At 38.9% G+C, this 21,430-nt stretch overlaps 1 protein-coding gene across 4 annotated transcripts in view; it reads left to right on the plus strand.

Annotated features, from left to right (window-relative positions):
- tncb (tenascin Cb) overlaps positions 1–19,015 on the plus strand; it is an 86,584-nt gene extending 67,569 nt beyond the window's left edge. For 2 of the 4 annotated variants that reach the window (XM_077521522.1, XM_077521523.1), the window contains 13 exons: positions 2,725–3,000; positions 7,817–8,089; positions 9,107–9,229; positions 11,058–11,201; positions 11,357–11,476; positions 11,694–11,837; positions 12,716–12,846; positions 12,961–13,093; positions 14,735–14,886; positions 15,905–16,001; positions 16,876–17,037; positions 17,157–17,320; positions 17,907–19,015. In XM_077521522.1, coding sequence (XP_077377648.1) covers positions 2,725–3,000; positions 7,817–8,089; positions 9,107–9,229; positions 11,058–11,201; positions 11,357–11,476; positions 11,694–11,837; positions 12,716–12,846; positions 12,961–13,093; positions 14,735–14,886; positions 15,905–16,001; positions 16,876–17,037; positions 17,157–17,320; positions 17,907–18,017 — 2,030 coding nt within the window. In that variant the 3' untranslated portion in view covers positions 18,018–19,015. The remainder of the gene's footprint in view (positions 1–2,724; positions 3,001–7,816; positions 8,090–9,106; positions 9,230–11,057; positions 11,202–11,356; positions 11,477–11,693; positions 11,838–12,715; positions 12,847–12,960; positions 13,094–14,734; positions 14,887–15,904; positions 16,002–16,875; positions 17,038–17,156; positions 17,321–17,906) is intronic. The other 2 variants (XM_077521524.1, XM_077521525.1) reach the window with 2 other exon arrangements.
- Positions 19,016–21,430: the final 2,415 nt, after the last annotated feature.

The raw sequence follows: 21,430 nt of genomic DNA on the forward strand, positions 1-21,430 counted from the left end.
TGACGTATTCTAAAATCCTAACGAATCCAGCCAAAAACGTTAATTTACGTTTATTACGTTGTTTTGTTTGTTTTTTTTCTCTCAATGGGCAGCGCAACGTCTTGTGCAGCACTGCCTTGTCATTAAACAAAAAATATTAGTGCCAAAGTCACTGTTGTGCAAAAAAATGTATATTTTCACAAAAAGCTTGTTTTTCTCAAGTATTTTCGCTTTTGTCACTCAAATGACCTAATTTCAAATGGTGATGACTAAAGAACGGAATAAGGTAGAAACATACTTTTTTTTTTTCTCATGAAAGAATTGAATCCAATCTTTCATATGGTGTCCACCATGTTTATGTAGTCACACTGTACAATATTCTGTTTGCTTTGAAAATGAGTGAAAATGCTGGCACCATTTTTTGGATAACGTTTGGCAGTCAAAGAGTTAATGAAGAAAACAGAATTTTTAATGTTAAGTGCTACATTAACTATATTAATTAGTGCTGTCAGGTGAATTTTTTTTTTTATCACCTGCGACTGGCTGGCAACCAGTCCAGGGTGTACCCCGCCTACTGCCCAAAGCCAGCTGAGATAGGCTCCAGCACCCCCGCGACCCTTGTGAGGAATAAGCAGTCAAGAAAATGGATGGATGGAATTAGTGCTGTCAGGCGAATTTTTTATCACCTGCGACTGGCTGGTGACCAGGTCAGCGTGTAAACCGCCTACCGCCCATTGACAGCTGGGATAGGCTCCAGCATGCCTGCGACCCTCGTGAGGATAAACGGTTCAGAAAACGGATGCATGGATTGTTATCACGTCAATCATAAAACTACACGAAGACTATTACTTTGTGATTGGCTGGTTGAAGGAGCGGAAGTGGAACTTCTGCCTCCCAGTGCAAAAGCTATCCGCTCGCATGTCACGCGACAAGGCTAAAAATAGTTTCGTTTTCAGGCTCACACAATACATGATGGCAGAGCAGAAGGTCCCTGGAGTGAACGAGATCGTGTTTGCTTTAACGTCTTACTTTTCTCAGACGATCAAACTTTAGAAATGCATAAATTCATAATTCTAGTCGACAGCTGACTGCATGCTCCACACGTGACATTAATTATTTTTTATTTTTTGGTTCGCTGCAGTAGCACAAGTTTGACTGAAGGACTCCAATAAATAGTAGGCATGTAACGATATCCAAATATCACGATACGATATTATCACGATATGACGCTCACGATACAATAATTATCACGATATCGTGGGGAGGTTGGCGATATTTAAGAAAGGTCACAATATTGTAAATAAAAAATGAGCTCATACTAAATAAAGCACAATATTGTGCTTTTGTACATAACAGCAATACATATAAACACCTCAAATCTCTAATAACACTTAATATTGAGGGACTTACTCGCTAATGCAAGCACACATTGAGTTCCTCCACATATTGACTCACTTCACAAGAATATTACGTTCCCCTTCATCTGACAATTAGTGTATTTTAAACATAGAAGGGCCAAAACATCCCTAATGAAAATTAAACTGCACTAAAAAAACTAACCACCAGAGTGTGCTACAACTACACAAATGGAAATCAACCTGACTTTTTTTTAACAGTTGTGTTGCATTTAAGTATCGTGAACATGACGACGACGATATAGTGGCAGTTTTAATATCACGATATCACGATATTGCCGGTATCGTTACATCCCTAATAAATAGACTGACTCTTTTTTTTTTTTGTTATTAAACTTCAAACAAAGAGGTCAAAAGCAAAAGGGTTTTGTGTCTCTCTTCAACTAATTAAGACGTTTTCCAAAGTTGTCTAGAATTGATTGGAATGGAAAGGCATAGCATCGCGTAATGCTTCATCAGTGATCATCTGATTTTTAGGCGCTCACCACATGTCACTCACACTCTGTCTGTCATTCATGACACCTGCTCTCCATAAGCTCGGCAGTGTTGAGAGGGATAATAGGAGTTGTGATGTTTATCTGCACCCTCTATCTCGTTCTCATCTATTCTTTCGATGCCGCGCACATAATGGACTCCGATTACAGGCCGCTGCACATTGTTCTGCATGGCTTCCACATGGGTTTGAAGTGGACAGCGTACTTTCTACCGTGCTGGCAGGGCTACGCTGCACCTTCAAATGTTAATGACTCATTCTTGGTCACTAATGCAAGCCAAGCCGCATTGCATGTCTCGCTACTGCTCTCTCTCATATGGTAATATGGAGGGGATGGCTATCAATAATGAGCCTCTTTGTTCACTCTGGTCTTTTGTAGTGAAAATAGCGAAATACTTCTACCCCAGTCAAGTGAAAGCCGCATTTTCCGTCGAGACGGCACAACCAAATGGCTGAAATACAAATGTGATGCTTTTTGTGTCAACAGCCATTTTCTGCCGCTATCATCCGCTGGCTCACAAATACCCACTCATGTTTGCTTGGATGTTCAACACATACATCATAACAAACATTTTGAAACGCTTCTTTGTATGCTGACGGTTAGCTGGACTTTATCAAAAATGTCGTCATCGTCCAAACTGTCAGCACCACCAGGCAAAAAAAGTGAAAGCCGTATTGTTCTAATCCAGAGCTTCTGAAGTGCAAGTTGTTAATGTGTTTGGGGGTTCCACAAGGTCATGTAAAAACAAAACAAACAAAAAAAGTGGCTGCTCATTCATTGTGCAATATTGTAACTCCATGTTGGTATGTTTTTTTTTTTGTTTTTTTATCACCCAGCGGAGGAGAAGCCCATGGTGACTAATGTCACTGTCAGCGATGTGTCATGGGACAGCTTCCTCCTGTCCTGGTCCGCAGTGGAGGGGGCCTTTGAAGCGTTTCTGGTCGAGGTTACTGATGCAGAGACGGGCGCTGAGTGGCAAAATCACACTGCGCCCGCCGATGCTCGCAGCATTGTCGTCTCTGGCCTCACTCCCGCCACCTGGTACAGGGTCAATCTGTACGGGGTGCACAGGGGCCTCGTCTTAGACCCTGTCTTTGCAGACACCATCACAGGTATAAACACAGTCAACGCTGGGGACTCGCTCTTTCCTTTGCTTGATTCCTCTCTTGCTGCTTCACACTTGTGAGAGTGATTATCTGTGTGGACTTTCCAAATGAGAGGTAGTTGATATTATCTATCACACTCTGTTCATGGAATTCTGCTGTGTTCAGCACCACCCCGAAGTGTTCAACTGACTCTCGTGGAGGTTAAAAAAAAAACCATTTCCTATTTTCTCTTTTTCTTTTCCTTTTAACTCATTCACTGCCAATGTCAACTATACACGTCAAAAATCCAAGCAAACAGCCAGTGTTAATTTTGGAAAAAAAATAAATAATAATAATAAAATTAAATTAAAAATTTTATTTAAAAAAAAATCAATTTAGTTTTAGTTATAGTCTTCTGACTAAATATAATTAAAGCCTTAGTCATAACTTAGTCACCTGATTGTATTTGAGTTTGAATCCAACTTTAGTCGACTAAATTGAGTTCTGGAGGTCGAGACCCAGTTTGTGGTCTCAGTAAGACCAAGACCGATCACTATGCACGACGGTAGCACTTAGCAATGAAATTGTTGTTATTAATAACAATGGGGATTAATAACTATGAATGAAAACAATGAATAACTAAAACTAAATTCAAATTTCTTGTCAAAATTTGCACTGGCTGTTTGCTTGGATTTTTGACGTCTATGGTCGTCATTGGCAGTGAATGAGTTAAAAACTGGAAACTGCAGCCACAAAATTACCTCGGACACAAATTCATGGAACGTTTAGTTTATAAAAGGTGAAATAATTGGCATTTGCCATGTGACTGAAAATCTTTTTTGGTTGAAACTCTGCATAGAAATGAAGAAAGGTTTTGTTCCCTCTCATTCATGAGCGTGAAGATTTAAATTGTTGGAAAAACACATTAAAACGAGAACACAAACACAGACTAACCATCACACACTCTGCCAGAATTCATGCCAGAATGCCAATTCATGCATTCGACTTGCTAACTGTGGTCTGTTCTAAAAATAGCTCAACAGTGATGGGACACTGACTTGCTAAGAAGAATTAAAGAACGAAAAATGTCCAAAAAAGTAAATAAATAATCATAATAATAACGTTCGATAATTTATCAAATATTCTATATTTAGTTTAAAAATCTAATAGATTGTGATGGTTGTTTGTCTCTGTGTGACCTGCGATTGGCTGGCAACCATTTCAGGGTGTCCCCAAAGCCAGCTGAGATAGGCTCCAGCACCCCCCCGTGACCCTTGTGGATGTAATAGATTGTGTTGAATGAAAGAAAGAGCTGTTTTTACTTACTCAAATATTACAAAAATAGCAAGATAAATGGACTCAAATAAAAATCTTTGATAGAGTGAATCCGCAATAAGTGAACCGCGAAGTTGTGAGGGACCACTGTTCATTATATTTTTAATAGGAGGGTGTCCTTGGCCACGGCAGGACTGTTGGGGAGAGGGAAGGTTCACGCACGGACACGAGCGATGGCGCACTTCACAGCGGTGATCTGTGCCGCTTGCAGTTCCTTATTAACATACTTTGTGTGCTTTGCTCTTCTGCGTGAACTCGAGCGAGTCAATTCCTGCTTCCCGCAATGCCAGAGAATATGCACCTCTGGCATGCTGATTTCAATTTAAAAAAAAAACGGCAAGGCATCTATGAAAGTCTACCCACGCGCACAGTTAAATCTGTCTTTACGCTAGACTTGCAATGGACACGAAAAATAGGGCCCTTGGTCTGTTACATGAGCAGACATAAACCAATCCACAAGCATTCATTGAATGTCTGACTGGTAAAACAGGTGTTCTGGTTGTCCACCCACTTCACCAATCACACTATTATCAGTTATTGCAATACTCTGGATTTCACTGTCAGTGGGTTGTAAACAATAAAAATAAATGACTAATGACACATTGTAACGTCTCACTGACTGCGGAACGGATGCGGTGCGATTTCCGTACGGACGCCGCAAGGACTGTAATTCACACCGCGTGCATTGCGTGTCCGGAAATCTACTCCCGACAGACGACAAGATCACGTGGGGTTCACCCAATAACAACAGTGTATAGTCCTATTTGTAAACAATAGCCACGCTTGCCTGTTGTCACATCGATATGCTATTTGGACATTATTTCTGGGACTCCTACCATGGCTGTTCTACCATGGGTAAGTACGTTTTGTGTTTAAATAGTGTCATTTTGTCGTGTTTAATTTATTCTGAGCTCATTTTTTGTCTTAAATGTCCGACTGGTGTCATGCTATGCAGCTAGCTAGCTTCCCTCCCCAAAAAAACGAGTTCGCAAACGGTTTTATTTTGAAATATACCGGATTTACCTAAATGCTCGATTTCCTGTACGGCTCGTGTAATTTCTTCAGCTTCATGAAAATCCGCATGCGGCGTCCGGAAGAACTAGAACGCTTGCGGAAACCTTCCGCATCGCCGCAGTCGTTCCGCACCGCACCGAAGCTGGTGTGAATTGACACGTCGACTTGAATGCGTTCTATCCTTGCGGCGTCCGTACGGCGTCCGTACGGAGAACGCACCGCAGACGTGTAAATTGGGCTTTAAGAGAACTTTTTCACATAAAACATAGCCTGGCCTAAAACAATACCTCTTGAGGAATAATACAAGTCTGCATAATAGTAAAACTTCGTTTACAGTTTTGTGAGTGTGTCATTCCAACATTAATCATCATTCAACATTTTAAAGACTTGGATCAGTCGTGAGAGAGAGAGAGAAAAAAAAAAGGGAGAACTGACAGGAATTAAATCAAAACCCTGAAGCTTTTGTCAATTTGTATGAGGCTGCTCGTCTGTATGCATCCCAGGTCCCCCAAAGACTGGGCCGCTCTTCATTCTCAGGCTGCCATTGCTGCTGGGCTCTCGGGCTCGGGTGCCAGGGCCTTCTGAGGCCATGCAGAATATGGCATGCACTCAACACACTCTATTGTCTGCATTTTAATGGTCGATCAAACCATGTTTTTTTCAAGAGCGTTAAACATTCCGAGTTGTGAATGCGGGCACTGACTAACTTCATTATGTCGTGCACAGTAGTCAACACTAGTCAAGTGGAGAAAGACATTACAAGGGAGATTAAGTCCTCTAACTGAAAAACATCAAGTGAGGGAACTTTGATTAGCCAAACAGTTTGATGTAACAAATGACCGATGGAACAACAAACAGACGCGGACAGCATGCGGAATTAGCTTGGATGGCTCTGTTTTTTTTTTTTTTTTTTTTTTTTTATCATCGCAATCTAACAGTAAAGTTGTCAGGTGAGACGCACGTCGTTTCTGCTTGCAGACCCTTGTTACTGCAGGCTTCGCTGCATAACCTCATCCAAATAACAAGCTCGCTTTTGTGAGCGGGGATTCTGTTCCCCCAAGAAAGGGGGGGGGGGGGGGGGGGGGGGGGGGAATCGACTGAGACACAGTGGAAGTAGCAAGAGGGTGAAATCAGTAGCAAGCTAACGCTTGTAAGCTGATGGATGTGACCCTCCTTCTGTTGCACTGACCAGTTAAAGCTGCTGCCGGTGGCTAATGAAAAGTGACAGCTCCCTGGGATTTGTCTGCTCCGTTTCTCATTTCCACTGCTTCTTCTCAGAACAAATGCCTCGTGCATTTTATTTTTTTTTGCTCATAAGAAAAAAAAGGGTTTGAGGCGGACCCCTGAGACCCCCACATTTGGCGGCGTTTTAATGAGCAGCGGCATTAGGCTTTATTCTTAGGTTTTTCTGTGCCTTAACATGCCTTTATATTTCCAGACTGCTTTCAAAGCTCAGTCTGGTCCATGTGTCCATACCGGAAGGTTCTGTGCCTTATTAGCGTTCGGGTTTTCCACTAGTAACTGTGCTGCTAAGGACGGCTGCTCATCTAGCAACTAGTCATCAACCCATACACTCATTTGTAAGCACTTAGTGCACAAATCCTTGACGTGCCCCCCCCACCCCCCCCCCCCCCCCCTTTGTACATGACTGGCACAAAAGTGTTACAACACTAGACCCTGTTGTGCTCAACCAATATTTAAATGTTAAAACAAGAACCTCTATATTCACAAATGAAATTTCGGAGCTTCTAGATTACCTAAGGGCTGACTTGAAGCCATTCACAAGAAGGAGTCATGCCATATTGCTTGACAAAACTCCTTTTCAACTTTCCTTGCATCTGGGTCATTTGCTTTCAGCGCACACTGTGACAATTGGTGCCAGCCTGTCCTGGAGCAATTATTCAGATGTAGACTTAAAACTCAGTGTTAGACGGGATGGATCCAATTCACAAGCACACAGGATGTGCAAGTTAAATCAAACAAAACATGGCTATAATGCATTTGCTGGCTTCTTCAAAATTACGGACGAGATAGATTTATCTTTATTTGTCTTGACACTAGCACTTTCAATTCATTTTCAACAGTGAAATATAAATTGGGGTAGGAATATTTGCATAACATGCAAAACAAAGTCGTTTTTGAAGATGAGCTTTTGGCACTTGGACAAAGGTTTTCACTACATATCCTGATGTTTATTAATAGTCCAGAAAGGACTTAATACTGAATTTGAGTAGCATTCAAAACCACACTGTACTTTTGTTGAGTGATCCGACCTTTTTTCTCTGAAGTTACTTTTTTTTTTTTTTTTTTTTTTATCTTTGCTGTACTGGGCTTTGCAACAAGACAGTATTTCTACAAACAAAACTCGGGTTTCATGGTGCTGACCTTCCACATCACTAATACTTTCCATTCTCATTTATCACAACGTTTCTCTAACGTCAAAGAATTCTCGAGTTTCACCGAAGAGAAAAACTGACTTTCCCTTGTCACTCAGAGACTGAACCACAGGTACAGGCTCTCCTGCTGTCTGACATCACCCCTGAGAGCTTTAGGTTGGTGTGGACGGCAGAAGAAGATGCCTTCGACACCTTTGTCATAATGGTGAGCCAGGCCGAGAGCCCTGACCAACCACAAGAGCTGGTGTTGGGCGGCGAAGAGAGAAGCACAGAAGTGAGAGACCTCAGCGAGGACACAGAGTACAAAATTGAAATCTTTGGACTAATTTGGGGAAGGCGCTCCAAGTCTGTAATCGAGGGGGTGAGAACAGGTACATCTTGAAAGGAATGCAAATTTGGGAAGGGACGGGGTTTTTTGTTTTGTTTTGTTTTATTTGTCTTGTCAACGTGATCAGTGTTTTTGTCCTATATGTACATTCTCACAAGCATGGGAAGGTGCAGGTTGATATCTTACTGTCTTATTATTTGTTCACTAACCAAACATGAACAATATGTGTCCAAGCCACTTGATGCCGCAAACTCTAAAACCTGTATTTGCTTTAAGAAACACATTTTGTAACATGCATTTTTTTGTGTGTGTGTGTGTGTGTGTGTGCCCTTTGTGTCAGTGGCTTGGTGTCTACCAGTAATCCTGAGTGGTTGAAGTGAACTGCAGCCGTATTTCGAAAACGAGAGCGATTGCATACTGGGTCCAAAGTTTCATCATCAAAATATCAGACATGTCAGTTGCCTAGTGCCGACCACTCAGGACATTTACTGAGCTTTCCTGCAATTCTACTGTGATATCATTTTTGCCTTCTTGTTATCCTACCAGTGATGTATTTAATGGGAAGGAGGCGGGGCTACTGTCTCTGTCATATACGTTGTAAAACTGGTGTCTATGGCTGTGTCCTTTTTCTTCCCTGGGGTTAAGGCTTTACTCTTGGGTTATGTGGCGGATGTTTTGTCTCGTGATGAAATGGGGGCAAGTTAATCTCCTCAGGTCTGTCACGCAAGATACTGTTACGACTGGCCGTTTAACTGGGAAGTGTTCTGTCAGCGCTGGCTTCCACTGGTCTCCTTTTGTGTGTCGACATCACTTCACAAGCTCACTCTTCTTCTTCTTCTTTTCTCCGTGCTTTGTAGTGAAGGACTCGGATCAAGCTAGTCTTCTTTTCTGCTTTAACAAATGCTAAAGTGCTTGATTTCATGCATAATTAGATGCCCATTGACCCACTTACTCTTATGTTCTTGTTGTGTAGGATTCACCAGTCAGAGAACCCAAAGACCATATTGACTCAGAACCTTCTGATTTGTCCGTTCTGTGTCCCATGTGTCATTTCCACCAGATCTGGGGCCACCCAAAGGAATACGCTTCTCTGATGTCACTGACTCATCTGCTACTGTCCACTGGGCAGTTCCAAGAGCTCGAGTGGACAGCTACAGGGTCACGTATGTGCCTGCTCATGGAGGTTAGTCACATCCTGTTTGAAAAGCATGATTTAAGACGACTTGATGAGCTCTGTCAAGAAAACCAACCCAAGACCGGGATTTGAATCACAATTGCTGCCACTTTAACTCTATACCACCCAAGGGCAACTGCCGCCCTTGATTATTATTATTATTATTATTATTATTATTATTATTATTATTATTATTATTATTATTATTATTAGTGTTGTTCCGATACCGATACTGGTATCGGCAGTGGTGCCGATACTGTATTAAAACAGTGGTATCGGTATCGGTGACTACTCACAAGTAACATGCCAATACCATTAATTCCAACTCTAATATAGGATTTCGGATGCAGCATCTTGTGTCTTGCTCATGCACGACATTCACTGATATGTGACATGTTCACTGCATGCCGATCTAAGATATCCTATTGGCCCTTGAATGCTCTAAACCAATGGCAGGACAGCTTTTTCATGTTGAGGAAAAAAAACCTTAAGTATCGGTATGGTATCGGTATCGGCCGATACTGCAAAGATGGGTATCGGTATCGGTATCGGGAGCCAAAAAACGGTATCGGAACAACACTAATTATTATTATTATTATTATTATTATTAATAAGAATAATAATACTAATACTACTACTAATAATAATAATAATAATAATTAGTGTTGTTCCGATACCGTTTTGGCCTTAAACCTTAAGTATCGGTATGGTATCGTATCGGCCGATACTGCAAAGCTGGGTATCGGTATCGGTATCGGGAGCCAAAAAACGGTATCGGAACAACACTAATTATTATTATTATTATTATTATTATTAATAATAATAATAATAATAATAATAATAATAATAATAATAATAATAATAATAATAATTCAAATCCATGGGAAATCCTGGGGAAAAAAATGTAAAAAATCCAAAATATAAGAAAACTATTTTAAAAACAATGGGAAAAATCCTAAATATAACAAAAATACCTTTGAAAACAACAACAACAACATCAATAAATATGTGAATAGCCGATTTCAAAGGTGCTAAAAAAAAAATGCAAATATGCAGGGGTCAACTGTAGTTTTAAGTTGTAATGTCACAATTCACTACTAGATGGCAGACATGTCTTAGTTGCACATACACCAGGGCTTATACTGCCCGAAAACATGTGAGTATAGAGTCTAATAATGTTTTGGAATCATATGCAAGAAAAACATAGTTCCTTAATAATTCTCACATTTTGTGTGACTTGATTTTTGTGGGAAAAAAAAAAAAAAAAGGTACAAAATTAGTTCTTGCACCTAATGTTGGTTTCTTAGTAGTTTTGTGCTGTCCTTGATTGATTATTTTCAAGCAGTTATGTTGTTGTTTACTTCAAAACCTTTTTTGTTGTGTGAGAATAGTGGATCATTATACATGCATTGGAAAATGTCTTATAACTGAACTATATTTTGCACATTAATTAATTAATTTATTTGTTTAATTTCGGGAAGTGCGTAGGCCTGTAAGTGCCCCCCCCCCCCCCCCCCCCCCCAAAATAGCCTGATAACTCCAGCATTTAAAAGTTTCCAATCCCTGTTCTGCACTATATAGCATAGAGCAGGTATATATTTAATGTTATAATATGACTCAATGGTAACATACGCATATGATGCAAAATATTTGTCTGTGCAGATACAGTGCCCGCCGTGGGCATAGACGTTAGCAGCCAGTCGCCTATGGCGCCATCTGCTGGAGGGGCCGCCAAATGACATTGAAAGCCTCATTTGTTGTGGAGAAAAGTGAAATGAGTCAAATATACAGCGCCAATAATATTCTTTTACTGACATTGAATTGTTTGGACACTCAGGAAACGCTAAGACTGTGACAGTGGATGGATCAGACTCACAGACCGTCCTACCCAACCTGATACCTGGTGTCACCTACGAGGTTACTGTCATTGCACTCAAAGCTCAGAGGGAGAGTGAGCCTGGGTCAGACAGTGTCACTACTGGTAAGATTTGACTGACTAAAAAAAAAAACACATGCAATTTTAGCTATACAATTGCCAGAAACTTCACTAGACCTACACAATCAAATGATTGATTCCGCATCCTCCAGACGTTCCCACAAGCTACTAATGTTTGACTATGCTTGTTTGTGTTGCAGCTTTAGATAAGCCCCGTGGTCTGACTGCAGTCAACATCACAGACACCGAAGCTCTACTTCTCTGGCAGCCCGCCATCGCTACGGTAGATGGCTACGTTATTACCTACAGTGCAGATTCGGGTAAGTAAGAATTTGCATACATACAATCACCAATATCAACTGTGGGGCATATTAGTAGTAGTTGGTGTACACAAGTGATCCTAAGAGCTTCATGATTTGGGGTTTGATGCTTCAAACATCATTAAAAAAAATATTTCAACACAGAATTTAATCAATTTAAAGTACACACATGATTTTTATTTTTATTCTGTCCATTTTGTGCCCCCCCCCCCCCCAGTGGCTCCAGTGATGGAGCGCGTGTCAGGAAATGTGGTGGAGTTTGCGATGACCATCCTGGTGCCAGCAACACGATATACTGTGAAGGTCTATGCCATTCGGGATTTGGCCAAGAGCGCAGTCACCTCAACGGAATTTATCACCGGTGTGCTTTTGTTTCAGTACAAAAAGAATCCAGTTATTATGTTGCAGATTACATCTGAAACAAAATGATGATAAAATTGCAAATTGTGATGCATAAGACAAGAACAGGGGTGTCCAAACTACGGCCCGGGGGCCCACTGTCCGTTTTTTAGTGGCCCGCGACATATGCTAAAAATGGCATTTGACTCAGTTCAAATAAAATAAAAACAAAAATGTTTGGAGATGGTCAAAGTAAGAAGGGAGGGTGTCAAAAAAAACACAGGTGCTATTAAAGTTTATTTTAGTTAACTAAAACTAACGGAAAAAAAAATAATAATAATAATTCGTTAACAAAATAAAATAAAAACGAAGATGCTTTTTAAAAACAGAAAAATAACTGAAACTACATTTTATGTTAACAAAACTAACTAAAATAAAACAAAATAAAAAATATTGCGCACAAGTAATACACATTAAAAAACAAAAAAACTAAACCTAATACTGAAACTAACTAAACTAAAACTAAGCATTTATTAAAGAACTAAAACTAATAAATAACTAACAGAACCACCCTGAAAACTAATGAAAACTAACTAAATTTAAAAAAACTAAACTCAAAACTAAATAAAAACTAAAATGAAAAATTCCAAAACTATAATAACCCTATTGCCATATTACAAATAAATTGGTTTATATACTTGTAGCATTTTTCTAAATATGCAAAAACACCTATCAATTATTTGTACAATTTTTAAGACTAAACACAATTTCTCTTCATAACATTATGTGGCCCTTGCCAACTTCTGATTTTCTGTATGTGGCCCTCAAATGAAAAAGTTTGGACACCCCTGGACAAGAACATTCCGCTTCCTAGCCGCTAACAGCCCTTTCTCTGTTAAGATGTGGATGCACCTCAGGACTTGGCAGCCAGCAACATCCAGACAGAGTCAGGCATGTTGACGTGGAGGCCGCCACGCGCTGACATTACCGGCTACATCCTCAGTTTCGAATCCGCTGATGGCATCATCCGGGTGAATAAGATACCGCACTTCCCGCATTTTAAAGATAGACACGAGCAATATTTCTTGTGGCATTTATCACTTTATAAGAAATGCACTCGGTAACATATTTTTGCTTCCTCTCAGGAGGTGGTTCTCAGTCCCACTGCAGTTTCCTACAACATGGTTCAGCTCAGCGCCTCAACAGAATACTCAGCGAGGCTGCAGGCCATCGCCGGGCCCAAGAGAAGCAGAGTCATCAGCACTGTCTTCACCACCAGTAAGGAGATCAACACATGCCCACTGTATGAAAAACAAAAATCAAACATCAGGTAAAAATGGAGGCGAAGTGTTTTTAGTCATATAAAACGTTTCGCCCTATAAAGAGACGGGGCTGCACACTACATTGTGTCACCATAGAGCAGCGGTCGGCAACCCAAAATGTTGAGCCATAGTGAATAAAAAATAAAAAATAAAATAAATAAAATAAAAATATTGTAAAATTTTTTTGTTAAATTAACTCTTTGACCGCCAAAAACGTTTATTAACGATCAGTAAAATCACGACGTATGCCGCCATAAACGTTAAATGACGTCAACTAAGTTTTTCATTTGATTTTTTTTTCTCATTGCAACGTCTAAGTGCAGTGCTGCCTGGTCAATGGGTTGTGGAATCAAAAAAACACCCGCTATGGCCAGCAGATGGAAGCATTGTATCTCTTTTCGTGGATGATCAAAGCCTTTGACATATCAAAGTTTTTTTGATAATGTGTGGCAGTAAAAAGAGTTAAAAGCCAGCGAAAATGCGCTAAACAAGCATACAACTTATCACCTTTTTAATTTATTATTTTGTGAAGATTGAGAGGGAACGAGATGATGATGTCATAGTAGGGCATCTCTCTGACACAAGACAGTCGGTTGAATGGTGGCGTAATTATTTGATTTTATTGTTCTCATCCGTAATTAACAGTTGAACATGATTTCGGGATGGAGTTGTGTTGCTATTGGTGACTCGATCTCACATCCTCTTATAATGGGAGGCGGGCGTGCTAACCAGTCATCCACCGTGCCGCCCTTTTATTGTTATTATTATTATTATTATTATTATTATTATTATTATTATTATTATTATTATTATTATTATTATTATTATTATTATTATTATTATCATTATTATTATTATTATTATTATTATTATTATTATTATTATTATTATTATTATTATTATTATTATTATTATTAGGGATGTCCCGATCACATTTTTTTGCACCCGAGTCCAAGGTCACCTGATTTTCAAGATCTGCCAATACCGAGGGGGGGGGGGGGCGAAGTCATTCCAAGTTATTTATTTTTGTATTTTTATTTGAACAAAATCATCCCAGTAATTTTGGGGGGTGCCAACAGAAGTGCACAAAATAATGAATAAAAATAAATAAACGTTTTGTTTGGCAATATATTTACCGCTGGTTGATTTTGTTGCTTTGTAGCCTCTAAAATAATAATTATAATAATAATGATAAAATAAAATTGGCCAAAATGGAAAACCCCGATCATTTTCTCCCGATACCGATGAGCTGAAAACGACTTGATCGGGACTCGGTTTCCGATCACGTGATCATGATCGGAACATCCCTAATTATTATTATTATTATTATTATTATTACAATTATTGCTCTTGATTGGTTGATGTCATTAGCATCAGCAACAACTCCCTCACTGGTGTCTTCCCTAAGAATCACTAAGAATCTAAGATTTCGGGGCACTGATAATTGAGTACCGACAAGACTTTCCATCCGTCATTGTTTTTTTAATGTTTCTTGGATGTGTTGAGTCTGTTAAGTCAATTTTGATGCTCTGTATTTTTGCATCTGCAAAGACAATAAAGGAGCCAATAAATGGTGCGTTTATATCTGTGTTTATAGCTGGCGTGCTCTACAAATATCCAAAGGACTGTTCCCAGGCCTTGCTAAATGGTGACACCACGTCTGGCCAGTACACCATCTATCTGGGTGGAGATGAGAGCCAGCCCCTTCAAGTCAACTGCGACATGACCACTGATGGAGGTGGATGGATTGTGAGTCCCTGACATGTTCGACACAAGCTGAGCAGAGACTCTAAATGCAGTTATTTTAAAATCCTTTATAGGTCACTCAATGAAAGATTTGGAAACTCCAGAAAGTGGTAGTAGCAGCAGTGAGATTTCTTTTACTTTAGTAACTTTCTCAAAATTGTTTCAAAAAGCTTTATGATAAAATGAACTTGATAACTGTCATTACATATCCTATGTAGTGCAATATGTTTTGACTGCCGTATAGTGAAGCACTCGATCATCATTTCAGGTTTTTATATTCTATACTTTTTTTCATGAAACCTCTGTATAACCGTATCATCACCTTCTTAAAATAAGTCATATTTTGATTTAAAAAAAAAATGTTTTTGTCTTAAACATTTCCTCATGTGACGGACCACTCTGCTAAAATCAGCTATATATTTCATTCAACAGATTATCAGGGCTGTCAAATGATTAAAATTTTTCGAATTAATTAATTTCACAATTTTCTGTATTTAATCGAGATTCATCGCGATTAATCACATTTTTCTACTTCTGCTTTTCTTCAAAGCTTGTAACCGATATTTATTTGGGTAAAATCTTGGAATTAATGTGAAATCACCAAATATAAAGTATATTTAGAATTAGACTGTTCTAATAGCTTTCTCTGATCCTTGAATAGAATGCTTATCCTGTAAAAAACAACTGTTAAACAAAACGATGAAATTGGACTCACAGCAAACAATCCTTTGAACTTCTCACTTAATGAATTTAAATTAATCTAACGCTTTAATATTGACAGCCCTACGGATTATTCAGTTGTACCTGAAATGAAATTATTAATAAATACAACATAACCAGTATTTGGTTCAGTTTTTCGTTTTTTTTTCCGCGGGGAAAAAAATGGGGGAAAAATGACTTAGACCATTATTTTTTGAAGGTGACAAAATGACAGTGTTTATGAACTATCAAATCATGGAGATCCTGAAAATTTAAATATTTTGTATCATCCTTTTTAAATCTTTTTTTTCCCCCATTACAGATTTTCCTCAAACGCCAAAGTGGCAGACTTGAGTTTTTCCGCAACTGGAAGAATTACACAACTGGCTTCGGAGATTTGAATGATGAATTCTGGCTGGGTAATACCCTAATTAATTTTGTCAAAGATTCTGTATACTGTTTTCATACTTTCATACAAAATAATTTAGTACATTCATCCCTTTTTTTTAATCGGTTTTACTGCGGTGTAATTCATTCGTGATCATGTCTAATTTGAAGGAAAAGGGGGTATGTGAGGCACTTGATGACGTTTTACTTCGATAAATAGCATTCCATTAAATTGGCTGACCAACATTTGTTTGGCAACTAATTAGCAGATTTGAGATAAGTTTGATCTCAAGCCGACCATAGAGTGAATACTAAAAATTAGGGATATAACGATATCACGATATGAAATAATCATTATAATTATAATAATAATAATTATTAATTGATTAATAATAATAATAATAATGATAATTATTATTATAGGGTTTTTATTGTGGGGGCATTGGTGATATTTAAAAACCCCCACAATATTGTACTTTTGTACATAACAGCAATGCATATAAACCACCTACAATCTCTAATAACAATATTGAGGCACTTACTTGCTAATGCAAACACATTGATCACTTCACAAGAAATTTAGGTGACCCTTCATCTGACAATTAGCATAGATGTTAAACATAGAAGGCCAAAACATCCCTAACGAAAATTAAATTGCACTAATAAAATAGCCACTAGAGGGTGCTAGATCTGCACAAATTGAAATAAACGAAATAAATGTGTTCCTTTTGAATATTGTGAACATGACGACGATGATATTGTGGCAGTTTTAATATCACGATGTCACGATATTGCCCTTATCATTACATCCCTGCTAAAAATACTTCACCGTGCATATGAAAACTTTAAAATCTGTGTTTCACTATCCTTCAATGTGCAATTCTAACACTTTGTTATGCCCCGCAGGCCTGTCCAACCTGCATAAGATTACCGCAGGCGGTCAGTATGAGCTGCGAGTAGACCTTCGGGATAAAGGAGAAACAGCCTACGCTCATTACGACAAGTTCTCCGTCTCCGAACCTCGGACTCGTTACAAAGTCCACGTTGGGGGATACAGTGGAACGGCAGGTAAAGACGAACAAAAGGCCAGACCAAGTATTTCAGTATTTTGTACTTTCTTAAAATCTCTTGTGGTGAGTACAAACACAAAAGTGAACCCCACTTGACACTATTGTCTGTCTTTGAAGGTGATTCAATGACCTACCACCACGGTCGTCCTTTCTCAACTTATGACCATGACAATGACATCGCTGTTACCAACTGTGCTCTTTCGTACAAGGGTGCTTTCTGGTATAAAAACTGCCACCGTGTCAACCTCATGGGAAGATATGGTGATAACAGTCACAGCAAGGTACGATTGATTGTGGGAATGCTTCAGCATTCCCACATATATTATTGTGATTTTTATTCTCCACACTTTTTTGCCATGTAACAACTCCCACATAATACTTCCGATTTACGATTTATTCTCACAATTTAAAGTTAAATATGAACTTTTCCCCATTCATTTCCATGGGACAGTCATTTAACTTTTTCTAAGTATTACTTTCCATGCCCACTTCCGTACATATAACTTAACATCATAACCAGCTGCCTGATAATGCTTGGTGGCACAGTTTGGTGAAGTGTCCAGTAATCAGGAGGTCATAATTTCATAATTTATCTCTCAATTTACCCCATAAGTATTCCACATGCATTCAAATCTTTGCATTCAGCTATTAGCATTCAGCTTTCAGCATTCCCACGCAATTTCTCCAGAAATTGCACTTAGTCTAGTTTCATAAGTTATTTTTTATCAGCAACTGCTTTTACCAGCTGCACTGTATTCATTAAAATAGGGCTCATTGTTCTCACCAAAAACATAATATTAACATGATCATTTTGACGTCATCCAAACCAGACCTATTTTGAAATGGGCTGCACTTGTTCATCCCCAGGGTGTCAACTGGTTCCACTGGAAGGGCCACGAGCACTCCATTGAGTTTGCAGAGATGAAAATTCGGCCATCCAACTTCAGGAATCTGGAGGGGCGGAGGAAACGCTCTTAAGTGCGTGGTCGTCGACAGCAACAGCAGCAACAACGACATTGCTACTATTCTTTTTGGAGTCCCCACAAGACACCTCAACCCAGACCTAAACCTCTACCCACCATGCACCAACCAAAGCCACTGCCAAGGCCCGTGCTGCTTCCTTGCGGATCAACACAACCTACTGTTCTCTTACAGGCTGTCTATAACCCCCCCGCTGCCTGTGCCAAAATTCATACGCATGTCGCAAACTGGACTTAAGTGAAGCCCGAACAGATCCCGAGTCGCACCAAAGAGAACAGAACAATTATATGAGACCTGGTTATCCAAATCTCTTGTGTTTTGCAGCATGTGTCACGAGGCATGTGTGCAGCTTGGGCATTATGTTTATATATGCGGTACTTACTTGGCCCATCTCGTGAGCCATGCCATGTTACGTTTGTGGATTTCACCGTTAGCTCTATAGCGTGCAAAGCACAATTATGATTATAAAATTGGAAGAGGTAATAGCACAACTCAAATCAAAGACACTGCCCCCCTTTACTCATACCTTCAAGCCCCCCAAGCGCCCCCCCCCCCCCCCCTTTAACGTAAATTGCCATTTGTTGGTCTTTGTGTGACTTAACTTGTCGTCTCTGTGCCACTTTATCCTCCCCTGGTTTCCTCACACCCCTATACACTAGCAAATTGATGATAGGAAAGATATTGATAAAAAAAAAATTACATATTGGATGCAATACTTTCCACTAGTTATGGGGACATGAAGCTTCATGAAGCACTTGTGATCTTTTTTTTCTCCTCGAAATGGTTTAAAGGTAAAGGCTAATGCAAAGGAAATTGATTAAACTTCCAAAACATGTTTAAACCAACAGTGCCATCTAGAGGAGTCAAATAATATCTTCATGAAGCTTCATTTTCCCATCAATACTTTCCACTCATTTCGGGAGCCCCTGAGTCAATAGCCACTGTATTGTGAATTAAAGGAGACATATTGTGCTTTTTTTTTTTTTTTTTTAATTCATCAGCTAATAATGTAATATCCACTTATAACGCCCTACTTCAAATTGCATCTACTTCACCACTTGTTCTTTCTTTTCCATGACAACAGTGAGTGCAGCTTTGGTGTTGTGTTTATGGGAGAAGCTACTTGTTCTCAAACGCTCCTTAGTCAGAAAAGAAAGGCAAACTTAGAGGCAGCAAATACCGCGCCAAAAATAAAAAATAAAAAATAAAAATAAATACACTTTTCAGTTTCTTTTCTTCAGATTTGTGCATGCGGCACACGCGGCAGACATTTGGCCAGACACAAATAATGCCAGTCGTTTTGAAAACTGTGGCTCATCGCCCCGCCTTACCTGCCAAGTCATGGGTGGAGAAATTTGTTGCGGAGGTGGTGTTAGTCACACACCTGGTCACAGTGACACATTTCCAGAAATTGTCATCTCAAAAGATTGACTTGTTTGTTTAATTTCACAATTGATGCGTGGGCAGGAACTCTCCGACCCAAACGTTCGTACACAAGAAATGACATTTGGTCATAATATGTCCCCTTTAAAACACTGAAACGCTTCTTTATAGTAATGTGTTTGATGAAACCAAGGCAGGACCTATTATTGAGTATGTATTTTTTTTTTTCATACTTGGAATAATGCGACTACGATATATGTTGAAAAAGAGGATTTGTTGTGTTGTGACAAAAGATTTTGATGCTCTCAATGTATAACCCTGGCAAGCTCATTAAGTTTGTTGTTGAAAATGTCTGGATGAGCAAAATAGAAAACTGGTAAATATTTTCAAGCCCCTCTGTTTCCCGCCGTGGCAGGATACTAAACCACTGACCATCAATAGAATGCCTGTGTAAGTTTATTTGATTCTTATGGATGTGTTTGTTTATAACTGGGTGAACAACAGGTGTTTCTCTGTAAACTGTATTACAATAAAATTTTGTTTTAAAGGATGTTTTTTTTCTTTCTGACAATTTACTCTCAAGTCCAGAAAATTGTAACATTATGGAAAATGGCAGACCAAAGGGGTACTTTGAAGAAACTTGGAACCATGGATATTTATTATCCTTTAAAGGGCGGTTGTTTGAGATGAACAAACATGGGGGCTTAAATCAAAGGTTCCTATATTAAAATGATGTTAGCACTAAAATCCACACCCCTAAAAAACGCCGTTGTGATGTAACACGTTTTTATACGACTACATTTCACACATTTTGCCCCGCCTCCTTTTTGGGCGTGGCCTGCCTTTTCACCGCTCATCTCACCCTGTTAACGTCATAAGAGGAAGGAGGCAATTATGTTTCCTGGCTTGTTTTGTCACGTTCTATTGGGGCTGCTCAATTACGAAGAAAATATCAATCACGATTATTTTGGTAATAATTGAAATCACAATTAGGACGATCATTTATTTTTTGGTACAAAACAAGAAATTGTTTAAATGTGAGACAAAATTCTTTGAAACACTATTATGCAAGTTCCTTTTGGTTTTGAAACAAAATGTATTAAATTAGTTATTTTAACATTTAAAGAAAAAGTGCAAATAAATTTAAACAACTCAAAATTAATATTAATAATAGTTTTTTGACAATTACGTTGATTTTGTAATGGTGGAGTGTAATAATTGAAATTGTAATTGAATTTCCATTAATTGGAGAGCCCTATGTTTTATTGTCATCTACTGTCTGAAAACAATGACCAATCATCACCGAAACATGCATTATGCACATTCATACACCCGTCCACCTCAAACTGCGAAAATATAAAAGCGATCGGCACATTTGTGATTTTATTGACAATCGTCCATTTCCATAAATGACGGCCCACCTTTCGGATAGCTCACAATGACACTCGCCTCGGGGCGACAAACTAATGACTTGAATCAGCGTGAAATTTGTCTTCGGCCACAGGTGGCAGTAGCGATTTGAAATTTTAAATCTTCCATATAGCTGCTTTAATATCCATTGCTCTCTGGGTACTTGTTTATTATGGAGTCTTAAGGTTAGTAGGAGAGTAGCTTGAAATTTTGAATGGGAGATGAGAGGGGTTGGGATTAAATAAGTTTTTATTCTTCCCACTCCCTTTCAGGCAGAATTTGACTTTTTTAGTTTAGTTTTTTTCTCTCTCTCTTTTTTGTTGTTTTTTCCCTTTGTGGAACCCGACACCAATTGTGGGCTTTGTTATTGCCTGAAACAAAAATAAAAATGAAACAAAATGATCTTCATTATTATTATTATTATTATTATTATTATTATTATTATTATTATTATTATTATTATTATTATTATTATTATTATTATACAAGGTAGCAGGCAATTGCAGTTTGATGTCATAACCAGAAAACACAATTGTGTCTAACTTTTTATACACAGAACATCTGAATATGGGCACACAATCGCGAGATGCACGCGTGTCAAGAAAAGGCATAACTAC

This window comes from Festucalex cinctus, chromosome 5 (assembly GCF_051991245.1).
Source record: "Festucalex cinctus isolate MCC-2025b chromosome 5, RoL_Fcin_1.0, whole genome shotgun sequence".
NCBI lineage: Eukaryota > Metazoa > Chordata > Actinopteri > Syngnathiformes > Syngnathidae > Festucalex > Festucalex cinctus.